The 12644-nt window shown below is 41.0% G+C and overlaps 1 protein-coding gene across 3 annotated transcripts in view; it reads right to left on the bottom strand.

Moving 5' to 3' along the window:
* LOC115121390 (sortilin-like) overlaps positions 1-12328 on the bottom strand; it is a 37975-nt gene extending 25647 nt beyond the window's left edge. The window contains exons 1-3 of one of the 3 annotated variants that reach the window (XM_029650472.2): positions 11662-12328; positions 2114-2173; positions 57-130 (exon numbers count right to left, since the gene is read on the bottom strand). In XM_029650472.2, coding sequence (XP_029506332.1) covers positions 57-130; positions 2114-2173; positions 11662-11922 — 395 coding nt within the window. In that variant the 5' untranslated portion in view covers positions 11923-12328. The other 2 variants (XM_029650471.2, XM_029650474.1) reach the window with 2 other exon arrangements.
* Between the last annotated feature and the right edge of the window lie 316 nt (positions 12329-12644).

The following is a 12644-nucleotide window of genomic DNA, read 5'->3' as shown; positions in this document are numbered from 1 at the left end:
ACCCTTACCTTCGATAGAGTTTAGACTGACCGAATCGCAACATGAAGAACCCTTACCTTCGATAGAGTTTAGACTGACCGAATCGCAACATGAAGAACGGCACCTGGAATGTTGTCAGAGCCAGGATGACCTGTAGAGAACAAGTCCAGCTTAAGGACTAGCATAAACTGTGTGGTTCGAGCCCTGAATGCTGATTGGCTGAAATCCATAGTATGTAAGACTGTATACCAAGGGTATGACAAAACATGTGTTTCTACTAATCTAATTACGTTGGTTCCCAGTTTATAATAGCAACAAGGTAACTCGGGGGATGGTGGTCTATGGTCAATATACCAGAGCTGTATTGGTCATATATATATATATATATATATATATATACACACATACATACAGTGCCTTGCGAAAGTATTGGGCCCCCTTGAACTTTGCGACCTTTTGCCACATTTCAGGCTTCAAACATAAAGATATAAAACTGTATTTTTTTGTGAAGAATCAACAACAAGTGGGACACAATCATGAAGTGGAACGAAAAAAATTGGGGGTGCAAAATTATTCAGCCCCTTTACTTTCAGTGCAGCAAACTCTCTCCAGAAGTTCAGTGAGGATCTCTGAATGATCCAATGTTGACCTAAATGACTAATGATGATAAATACAATCCACCTGGGTTTAATCAAGTCTCTGTATAAATGCACCTGCACTGTGATAGTCTCAGAGATCCGTTAAATGCGCAGAGAGCATCATGAAGAACAAGGAACACACCAGGCAGGTCCGAGATACTGTTGTGAAGAAGTTTAAAGCGGGATTTGTATACAAAAAGATTTCCCAAGCTTTAAACATCCCAAGGAGCACTGTGCAAGCGATAATATTGAAATGGAAGGAGTATCAGACCACTGCAAATCTACCAAGACCTGGCCGTCCCTCTAAACTTTCAGCTCATACAAGGAGAAGACTGATCAGAGATGCAGCCAAGAGGCCCATGATCACTCTGGATGAACTGCAGAGATCTACAGCTGAGGTGGGAGACTCTGCCCATAGGACAACAATCAGTCGTATATTGCACAAATCTGGCCTTTATGGAAGAGTGGCAAGAAGAAAGCCATTTCTTAAAGATATCCATAAAAAGTGTTGTTTAAAGTTTGCCACAAGCCACCTGGGAGACACACCAAACATGTGGAAGAAGGTGATCTGGTCAGATGAAACCAAAATTGAACTTTTTGGCAACAATGCAAAAAGTTATGTTTGGCGTAAAAGCAACACAGCTCATCACCCTGAACACACCATCCCCACTGTCAAACATGGTGGTGGCAGCATCATGGTTTGGGCCTGCTTTCCTTCAGCAGGGACAGGGAAGATGGTTAAAATTGATGGGAAGATGGATGGAGCCAAATACAGGACCATTCTGGAAGAAAACCTGATGGAGTCTGCAAAAGACCTGAGACTGGGATGGAGATTTGTCTTCCAACAAGACAATGATCCAAAACATAAAGCAAAATCTACAATGGAATGGTTCAAAAATAAACATATCCAGGTGTTAGAATGGCCAAGTCAAAGTCCAGACCTGAATCCAATCGAGAATCTGTGGAAAGAACTGAAAACTGCTGTTCACAAATGCTCTCCATCCAACCTCACTGAGCTCGAGCTGTTTTGCAAGGAGGAATGGGAAAAAATTTCAGTCTCTCGATGTGCAAAACTGATAGAGACATACCCCAAGCGACTTACAGCTGTAATCGCAGCAAAAGTTGGCGCTACAAAGTATTAACTTAAGGGGGCTGAATAATTTTGCACGCCCAATTTTTCAGTTTTTCATTTGTTAAAAAAGTTTGAAATATCCAATAAATGTCGTTCCACTTCATGATTGTGTCCCACTTGTTGTTGATTCTTCACAAAAAAATACAGTTTTATATCTTTATGTTTGAAGCCTGAAATGTGGCAAAAGGTCGCAAAGTTCAAGGGGGCCGAATACTTTCGCAAGGCACTGTATAATCACACACCCCACGGGCCTTACTGCTTTAGTAAAGAACACCTGTATTCCATCAATGAGTTTGACATAATGATAATTTAAAATCAGCACATAATTATGACAGAATGGAACATGATTAAAAAACAAACTCACCCCGGTGGCGTCTCCAACCCAGGCCAGTGACACGGACCCACTCAGGTCATTGAAGGAATACTGAGAAGAAAAAGTGAGATAAATCAGAATATTTGCATTCTGTTTATTGTTGACTGACTGATATGCATCACATACATACAGTTGACGTCGGAAGTTTACATACACCTTAGTCAAATACATTTAAACTCAGTTTTTCACAATTCCTGACATTTAATCCTAGTAAAAAAATATTTGTTTTAGGTTAGTTAGGATCACTACTTTATTTTAAACATGTGAAATGTCAGAATAATAGTAGAGAGAATGATTTATTTCAGCTTTTACTTATTTCATTACACTCCCAGTGGGTCAGAAGTTTGCATACACTCAATTAGTATTTGGTAGCATTGCCTTTAAAATGTTTAACTTGGGTCAAACATTTCGGGTAGCCTTCCACAAGCTTCCCAGAATAAGTTGGGTGAATTTTGGCCCATTCCTCCTGACAGAGCTGGTGTAACTGAGTCAGGTTTGTAGGCCTGTAAGCTCCCCCACAACATGATGCTGCCACCCACGTGCTTCACAGTTGGGATGGTGTTCTTCGGCTTACAAGCCTCCCCCTTTTTCCTCCAAACATAACAATGGTCATTATGGCCAAACAGTTCTATTTTTGTTTCATCAGACCAGAGGACATTTCTCCAAAAACTACGATCTTTGTCCCCATGTGCATTTGCAAACCGTAGTCTGGCTTGTTTATGGTGGTTTTGGAGCAGTGGCCTCTTCCTTGCTGAGCGGCCTTTCAGGTTATGTCGATATAGGACTTGTTTTACTGTGGATATAGATACTTTTGTACCGGTTTCCTCCAGCATCTTCAAAAGGTCCTTTACTGTTGTTCTGGGATTGATTTGCACTTTTCACACCAAAGTACATTAATCTCTAGGATACAGAACGCGTCTCCTTCCTGAGCGGTATGACGGCTGCGTGGTCCCATGGTGTTTTACTTGCGTGTAATACTTGCGTGTTTTACATGGTGTTCATACTTGTTTATACTTGCGTACTATTGTTTGTACAGATGAACGTGGTACCTTCAGGCGTTTGGAAATTGCTCCCAAGGATGAACCAGACTTGTGGAGTTCCACAATTTTTTTTCTGAGGTCTTGGCTGATTCCTTTTGATGATGTCAAGCAAAGAGGCACTGAGTTTGAAGGTAGGCCTTGAAATACATCCACAGGTACACCTCCAATTGACTCAAATAATGTAAATCATCAGAAGCTTCTAAAGCCATGACATAATTTTCTAGAATTTTCCAAGCTGATTAAAGGCAGTCAACTTAGTGTATGTAAACTTCTGATGCACTGGAATTGTGATACAGTGAATTAGAAGTGAAATAATCTGTCTGTAAACCATTGTTGGAAAAATGACTTGTGTCATGCACAAATCAGATGTCCTAACCGACTTGCCAAAACTATAGTTTGTTAACAAGAAATTTGTGGTGGTTGAAAAACGAGATTTTAATGACTCCGACTTCAACTGTAACTAAAAGGAAGCAAGCCATCACATTAGTCATGGGGTGTGTAATACAGGAGTGGTTTTTAGGCATACGTGATCTTGAAAATTAACTGCAGAAGATCTAACAACGTAATAAGGATATACACCACATGACCAAAATATCTTGTTCAGACTGGCAGCACGTTGTCTAACTGGAATTTACATTTACATTTACATTTAAGTCATTTAGCAGACGCTCTTATCCAGAGCGACTTACAAACACTACATGACCAAAAGTATGTGGACACCTGCTTGTCAAACATCTCATTCCAAAATCATGGGCATTAATATGGAGTTGATCCCTCCTCCTTTGCTGCCAAAACAAGCCTATACTCTTCTGGGAAAGCTTTCCACTAGATGTTGGAACATTGCTGAGGGGATTTGCTTCCGTTTAGCTGGAAGAGGTCGGGCACTGATGTTGGACGATTAGGCCTGGCTTTGCAGTCGGTGTTCCAATTTATCCCAAAGGTGTTTGATGGGGTTGAGGGCAGGGCTCTGTGCAGGCCAGTCAAGTGCTTCCACACCGATCTCGACAATACATTTCTGTAGGGGCCTTGTCATGCTGAAACTGTTGCCACAAGTTGGAAGCACAGGATCATCTAGAATGTCGTTGTGTGTCGTAGCGTTAAGATTTCTATTCACTGGAACTAAGGGGCCCGAACCATGAAAAACAGCCCCAGAACATATTTCCTCCTCCACCAAACTTTACAGTTGGCACTATACATTCAGACAGGTAGCGTTCTCTTGGCATCCACCAAACACAGATTCATCTGTCGGACTGCCAGATAGTGAAGTGTGATTCATCAGTCCAGAGAACGTGTTTCCACTGCTCCAGAGTCCAATGGCGGCGAGCTTTACACCACTCCAGCCGACACTTGGCATTGCGCATGGTGATGTTAGGCTTGTGTGCAGCTGCTCGGCCATGGAAACCCACTTCATGAAGCTCCTGACTAACAGTTCTTGTGCTGACATTGACTTTACTAACAGAGGCAGTTTGGGACTCGGCTGTGAGTGTTGCAACCGAGGATTCATTTTTACGTGTTACACGCTTCAGCAGTTGGCGGTCCAGTTCTGTGAGCTTGTGTGGTCTACCACTTCACGGCTGAGCCGTTGTTGCTCCTAGACGTTTCCACTTCACAAAAACAGCACTTCGAGCTAACTGGGGCAGTTCTAGCAGGGCAGAAATTTTACGAACTGTCTTGTTGGAAAGGTGGCATCTTTCGACGGTGCCACGTATAAAGTTACTGAGCTCTTCAGTACCGGCCGTTCTAATGCCAATGTTTGTCTATGGAGATTGCATGGCGGCGTGCTCGATGTATATCCACCTGTCAGCAACGGGTATGGCTGAAATAGCTGAATCCACTCATTTGAAGGGGTGTCCACACAGTTGTGTATATAGTGTATTCAAGGAAGATGGTCATTATGATAAACATACGGGTAAACGCTAAAAAGCTATTTGGGCACTTTATAAAATGTAGATTAGACATATAACACACATATATATATATATACACACACACACACACACACACATATATATATATATATATATATATAGTATAGTATATAGTATAGTATATATAAGTTATACGCCTAATCTACATTTTATAAAGTGCCCAAATAGCTAAGCAACATAAGTATTATGTGCGTTTGTGTGTATGCACAAGTGAACCTAATTCCCTTTCCCTCCCTACTGCTGTACCATTCGTCTGCCTCTCACTCTCCAGACACCCAAGTGTTACAAAGCATCACATGTAGAAACTAGTGTTACAAAGCATCACATGTAGACACTAGTGTTACAAAGCCATCACATGTAGACAGACACTAGTGTTACAAAGCCATCACATGTAGACAGACACTAGTGTTACAAAGCATCACATGTAGACACTAGTGTTACAAAGCATCACATGTAGACACTAGTGTTACAAAGCCATCACATGTAGACACTAGAGTGTTACAAAGCCATCACATGTAGACACTAGAGTGTTACAAAGCGTCACATGTAGACACTAGTGTTACAAAGCATCACATGTAGACACTAGAGTGTTACAAAGCATCACATGTAGACACTAGTGTTACAAAGCATCACATGTAGACACTAGTGTTACAAAGCATCACATGTAGACACTAGAGTGTTACAAAGCATCACATGTAGACACTAGAGTGTTACAAAGCATCACATGTAGACACTAGTGTTACAAAGCATCACATGTAGACACTAGTGTTACAAAGCATCACATGTAGACACTAGTGTTACAAAGCATCACATGTAGACACTAGTGTTACAAAGCATCACATGTAGACACTAGCGTGTTACAAAGCATCACATGTAGACACTAGAGTGTTACAAAGCATCACATGTAGACACTAGTGTTACAAAGCATCACATGTAGACACTAGTGTTACAAAGCCATCACATGTAGACACTAGTGTTACAAAGCATCACATGTAGACACTAGAGTGTTACAAAGCATCACATGTAGACACTAGAGTGTTACAAAGCCACACATGTAGACACTAGTGTTACAAAGCCTCACATGTAGACACTAGAGTGTTACAAAGCATCACATGTAGACACTAGTGTTACAAAGCGTCACATGTAGACACTAGTGTTACAAAGCGTCACATGTAGACACTAGTGTTACAAAGCATCACATGTAGACACTAGTGTTACAAAGCATCACATGTAGACACTAGTGTTACAAAGCGTCACATGTAGACACTAGTGTTACAAAGCGTCACATGTAGACACTAGTGTTACAAAGCATCACATGTAGACACTAGTGTTACAAAGCGTCACATGTAGACACTAGTGTTACAAAGCGTCACATGTAGACACTAGTGTTACAAAGCGTCACATGTAGACACTAGTGTTACAAAGCGTCACATGTAGACACTAGTGTTACAAAGCCACACATGTAGACACTAGTGTTACAAAGCCACACATGTAGACACTAGTGTTACAAAGCATCACATGTAGACACTAGAGTGTTACAAAGCATCACATGTAGACACTAGTGTTACAAAGCGTCACATGTAGACACTAGTGTTACAAAGCGTCACATGTAGACACTAGTGTTACAAAGCATCACATGTAGACACTAGTGTTACAAAGCATCACATGTAGACACTAGTGTTACAAAGCGTCACATGTAGACACTAGTGTTACAAAGCGTCACATGTAGACACTAGTGTTACAAAGCGTCACATGTAGACACTAGTGTTACAAAGCGTCACATGTAGACACTAGTGTTACAAAGCGTCACATGTAGACACTAGTGTTACAAAGCATCACATGTAGACACTAGTGTTACAAAGCATCACATGTAGACACTAGTGTTACAAAGCGTCACATGTAGACACTAGTGTTACAAAGCGTCACACATGTAGACACTAGTGTTACAAAGCATCACATGTAGACACTAGAGTGTTACAAAGCATCACATGTAGACACTAGTGTTACAAAGCATCACATGTAGACACTAGTGTTACAAAGCATCACATGTAGACACTAGTGTTACAAAGCATCACATGTAGACACTAGTGTTACAAAGCGTCACATGTAGACACTAGTGTTACAAAGCGTCACATGTAGACACTAGTGTTACAAAGCGTCACATGTAGACACTAGTGTTACAAAGCATCACATGTAGACACTAGAGTGTTACAAAGCATCACATGTAGACACTAGAGTGTTACAAAGCATCACATGTAGACACTAGTGTTACAAAGCGTCACATGTAGACACTAGTGTTACAAAGCCACACATGTAGACACTAGTGTTACAAAGCCACACATGTACACTAGTGTTACAAAGCCACACATGTAGACACTAGTGTTACAAAGCCACACACCGCTAATCCTTAGCGTGCAGAACCAGACCAGTAGGCCTTGGACCAAAATGTCCTCACAGTAAGAGGCTGCACTATAGTACAACTAGTCCCAACTGTCAATCAACTGCCAAATCCTCTTTAGAAGAAGAGTCAAACATACACGTACTTAACCCAAATTACAAAAATGACATGTTGTTTTCCTTATGACAGCAATCCATGATTTGGTTTACCTGGCACTGTATCTACATGCTTAGTGTTTTAGCAGTTGTGGCATACATCCGATCAAGTCCTGGCTGGTCCCGATATTAGCATGTTTTTTTCTCCAAAATCCTCCTAAAGGATCTAAAATTTATTGTTAAACTCAAAGTAACTTATAGATGATTTGAAAATGATGCGTGAAAACAAATGCTAATATAACTTGAAATGGGATTTGTGCCACAACTTCTAAAACGTTAAGCATGTGGATACAGTGCCAGGGAAATTAAACCAAAAGCATGGAGTTCTGACCGGAGCTATTGGTTCTGCTAGCTAGCTAGAATAAGATACTTAAACTCTTAATCTCATCAAGCGGTTACTCTACTCTTTCACTATGTGGACATTCGTAGGATTAGGCCCAGGCCACATCCGGGCAGTACTATCTATAAACCAGACCTGGGTTCAAATAGTATTTGAAATCATTTCAAATACTTCCATCTGTGCTTGATTGAGATTGCCTGCTGCAAAGGAACAAATAGACCAATCCCAAAAGTGCACCTGGCACTCCAGGCAAACTCCCAGAGTATTTAATAGATTTGAAATATTTCAAATAGTATGTAAACCCAGGTCTACTATAAGCTGCAGTGGGAACTATGCTGTACGGTACCCAAACAGGAGTATGTTGGACCTATGGAGGACATTTGGGTTGAGCCTCTTGGAATTCTGCCTTCAGTCTTTAGGGTTCTTCCAAAATAGGACTCTATTCACTATAAAAGGTCACTACTTTTGACCAGGGCTCATAGGAGAAAGTGTGGCATTTGGGATACACATTTAGTCCCTAGATTACACATAATCCTGCCTTTGGCTTCAAGGTCTGGCTGGGACAGAGAAACTATGCAAAGTATATCGCTTTGGAATGGCGTTAGATCTGAAACTATGTCAATCATTATCAGTGCATGACTCTAAGAAGATCTGTGACAACACAATACTGTACGTACAGGAATGAATCCATTTATTATGTTTTGGGAAGCCCATAATGACTAAGTGGTCATTGTTTGTCCTATTCACGGTTGGTTCAGAGATGTACAAGTTGTAGCCAAGGACTGACTATAAAGCTGATTGTTCATTGTCAGAGGTTAACTAGGGTGCAGGAGGTGGTATCCCTCCTCTTTCCACCTCAGGGCCTGGTGTTACCACTTCTGAATCATGTCAAGCTTCCTTATGTGTGCTGTTGCCAACACATTCATATGTAGGAGGAAGGTATCATTTGGAAGAAAGTGCATCGTTATAAGTTCCTACTAAAACGTTTATACTAAATGTAATTTTTTTTTTCACTTTCTTAGAAGGTAATGAAGGACGACGGTAAGGACAATCAAGAACAGGACACACACACATTCTTATCAGGAACTACCAACTAAATCAACGAGGTCTCTGTGGGTAAGCGGTTTTGTTATCCGAATAGACCACAGACGTATTGGGTAAGATGTTGTTTAAAAAAAAAAAATGGGTTTACTCTATCCTGTGTTAACACAGCCAGATAATAATATAGCCTTGTTTCAAGGACATCTGGTGATCTGAAATTAGACTGTGCTTTAAGGAAGAGCTAGCTAAATCAAATCAAATTTATTTATATAGCCCTTCGTACATCAGCTGATATCTCAAAGTGCTGTACAGAAGCCCAGCCTAAAACCCCAAACAGCAAGCAATGCAGGTGTAGAAGCACGGTGGCTAGGAAAAACTCCCTAGAAAGGCCAAGGCTTTTGTGTAAACTCTAAGTGGGCTGTCATGTGGCCACTCTACCAGAAAGGCTTGATTGGTGGAGTGCTACAGACATGGTTGTCCTTCTGGAAGGTTCTCCCATCTCCACAGTGGAACTCTAGAGCTCTGTCAAGAGTGACCATCGGGTCCTTCTCCCCTGGGTTGCTCAGTTTGGCCGGGAGGCCAGCTTTAGGTAGAGTCTTGGTGGTTCCAAACTTCTTTCACTTTTTTTGGTACCCTTCCCCAGATCTGTGCCTTGACAGGTGTGTGCCTTTCCAAATCATGTCCAATAAATTGAATTTACCATAGATGGACTCCAATCAAGTTGTAGAAACATCTCAAGGCTGATCAATGGATAGTCAAAAACCTATGAATATGGGCCTACTCCCAATTCTCATCAGTTCTGCCATGTAGCCTATTGTAAATGTCAGATGTGCTCTCAGAAGCAGAAACAGTTGCTTGTGAACATATCTAACTACACTCACCCTTTCCCTATATGCCTAGAAGCCTATTAGCATTCTTGAAAAACATTTTACCATCCAGACACACTGAGTCAGAACATGATAACAAGGTAGCCTGAACTACAGGTTTTGCATGTGTGAATTTGATAAGCTAAATGCCTAACAACTAAACTCACACCCGATGACAACAGTACTTTCTTGAAAATACCCTCCATAGACTACACAGGATATGAAATAATAGACTACACAGGATATGAAATATAGACTACACAGGATATGAAATACCCTCCATAGACTACACAGGAAATGAAATACCCTCCATAGACTACACAGGAAATGAAATACCCTCCATAGACTACACAGGAAATGAAATACCCTCCATAGACTACACAGGAAATGAAATACCCTCCATAGACTACACAGGAAATGAAATACCCTCCATAGACTACACAGGATATGAAATACCCTCCATAGACTACACAGGATATGAAATACCCTCCAATGACAACACAGGATATGAAATACCCTCCAATGACAACACAGGATATGAAATACCCTCCATAGACTACACAGGATATGAAATACCCTCCATAGACAACACAGGATATGAAATACCCTCCATAGACACACAGAATATTTTACTATCTATTCTAGAGTTGGGCAGAAAATGAAAACAAGCTAGCAGGCCACGTAATTTGTAGTATTAAGTACACCACCATCATTCCATGAATTACCTAACTATGAAACGTACACTGGGTTACAACTATTGTCTATAGCTTAACATAGATAAAGAATATATCCTTATTGAAACATAATGCCAGTTCAAGCCATGTAGCTAAACAAGGCCTAGAATGAAGTAGAGCAGCATCATTCCTATGGGGAAATATAGGTCAGACTCATAACCATTAGACAGGGAACAGTTGAGAGACCGGACTAACTGGAGACGCATAATTAGTATATGTTTACACTAGACTGGAGAATGGCCTCCATGCAGTACGGCACTGGGCGGGATTTAACATTTAAATTAATTGCTCTTTTGTATTTCTATACTGTATTAGAGCTGTAGAACAGAAGACAAACTGTATGCTAAACTCACATAAGATTAAACGTGACATGATTTACAGATACCCTAAAACAATTAACTACAGAGATGCTAAATTGAAGACTATAACCCATAGTCCTGCACTGTACGGGGTTGAAGTAATCTTTAACTCCAGTAGCCTACTTGTGTCAATCATATGCTGTTGGAAAAAGATCCGTAAGTAAATGGAGGGGGTGTACGCGTTACACTTGTCAACGAAGCATGTGAAAAATAAACATTTATCTTGATTTGTATTTATTATGAATCCTCATTAGCCCTTACGACAAAAATATCGCAGTCAGAGTGCAGTATAACTGCAGTATGCTGCATATGCGTCCAAGATACAACATTCAATTGCAGTCACTGCACTTTTACGGCAGTTTTAAAACGGCAATATTTGTGTAGGGGGGTAAGGGCTGGCTTGACGATAGTTCAGTGAGTCAAACATGAAAACATTGATCTCGTTCACATGCCGTAGCATTAACACAAGAAGTGTTTTACACAACTGGAAAATATATGCTATTTGGTTAGTTGCATGGCAACCGCAGCAGATCAGTTGCACTGTTAAAACCCACGTCATTTGAGAAGGGAGCAGTCATGTCATTATGAGGATAATTGTCGAGGTAAAGTGTCACCTGAAGAGCATTAACCTATTATGTGGGTGAGTGTAACCTAACCGGACCTGCGGGGTTAACTTACGGTTTGGGTGTTGTTAGTCAACTTGGTGTCGAATCCCTGGAGACGGTTACAGTCTCCTTGATCCGCACTTCTTCTGCTCCTAATGTGGTCGGATGATTCAGAATCAAACGGATCTAAATCTGGTGATCTCTTTTCGATATTCAAACTGGGATCTTTCACAAATTCATACTGACCGCTGTTATATAGTCCTTCTTTAAAATCATAAGATGACGTCAAATGCTGGAATATAAAAATAATAACACAGTGCGCCAGAACTCCCATATTCACTGTTGGCCAAAAACACGACTATTATTGTACGATATATTTTTGTTATTCTAGTAATCCTGACTAGAAATCGTGGGTCGCTCCGGTTCGAACACGGCCGCCGATGACATCAACACAAACAGTAGTCCTGACAGCGAGTGGTAGCCTACTTCGGGCTTTGTATGCTCTGCATGGGTCATAGACTATTTGAGGCGATGCGCTCCAGTCTCCAGGGCGCTCAGTTTTACGTCCCGATGCGCGGAAAAAATGTCGGAAGTCCCCAGCTAACAACAAATCAGACGCACTAATGTGCCGAGATACATTAGGTCCAATTGTCCACCGTGCAACTCCTTGTCCAAAAATTATACAATGTAACGGTGCATGAAATTGTGTCTATGGGATGGATATTACACACCTTTGCAGATAGCCCGCTGTGATTGGATTTTACTGTGGTTGACACTGAAAATGAGTCTTCTGATTGGTTAAGACCCCCTTCGCACTTCCTATCACCCAACTTTCTGATAGCTGGCAAAGCCTTGTCAAGCTTGGTTGAGGGCACTACAGCTATCCTATAGAGACAAAGATTATGGATATACCGATAGAGAGCAATAATAATGGCGTATATTTGTAGGCACTAACTTCGCAATGGTTCGTTGGACAAAGCCTATGGGTCCTATGGGAGTTTTTGTAGGGTTTTGGATAAACGCGAAAAATACGGTCATGTTAACTTACTAATATCT

This window comes from Oncorhynchus nerka, linkage group LG20 (assembly GCF_034236695.1).
Source record: "Oncorhynchus nerka isolate Pitt River linkage group LG20, Oner_Uvic_2.0, whole genome shotgun sequence".
NCBI lineage: Eukaryota > Metazoa > Chordata > Actinopteri > Salmoniformes > Salmonidae > Oncorhynchus > Oncorhynchus nerka.
Note: the sequence above shows the minus strand (reverse complement) of the source record. Positions and strands in the feature narration are given on the sequence as shown.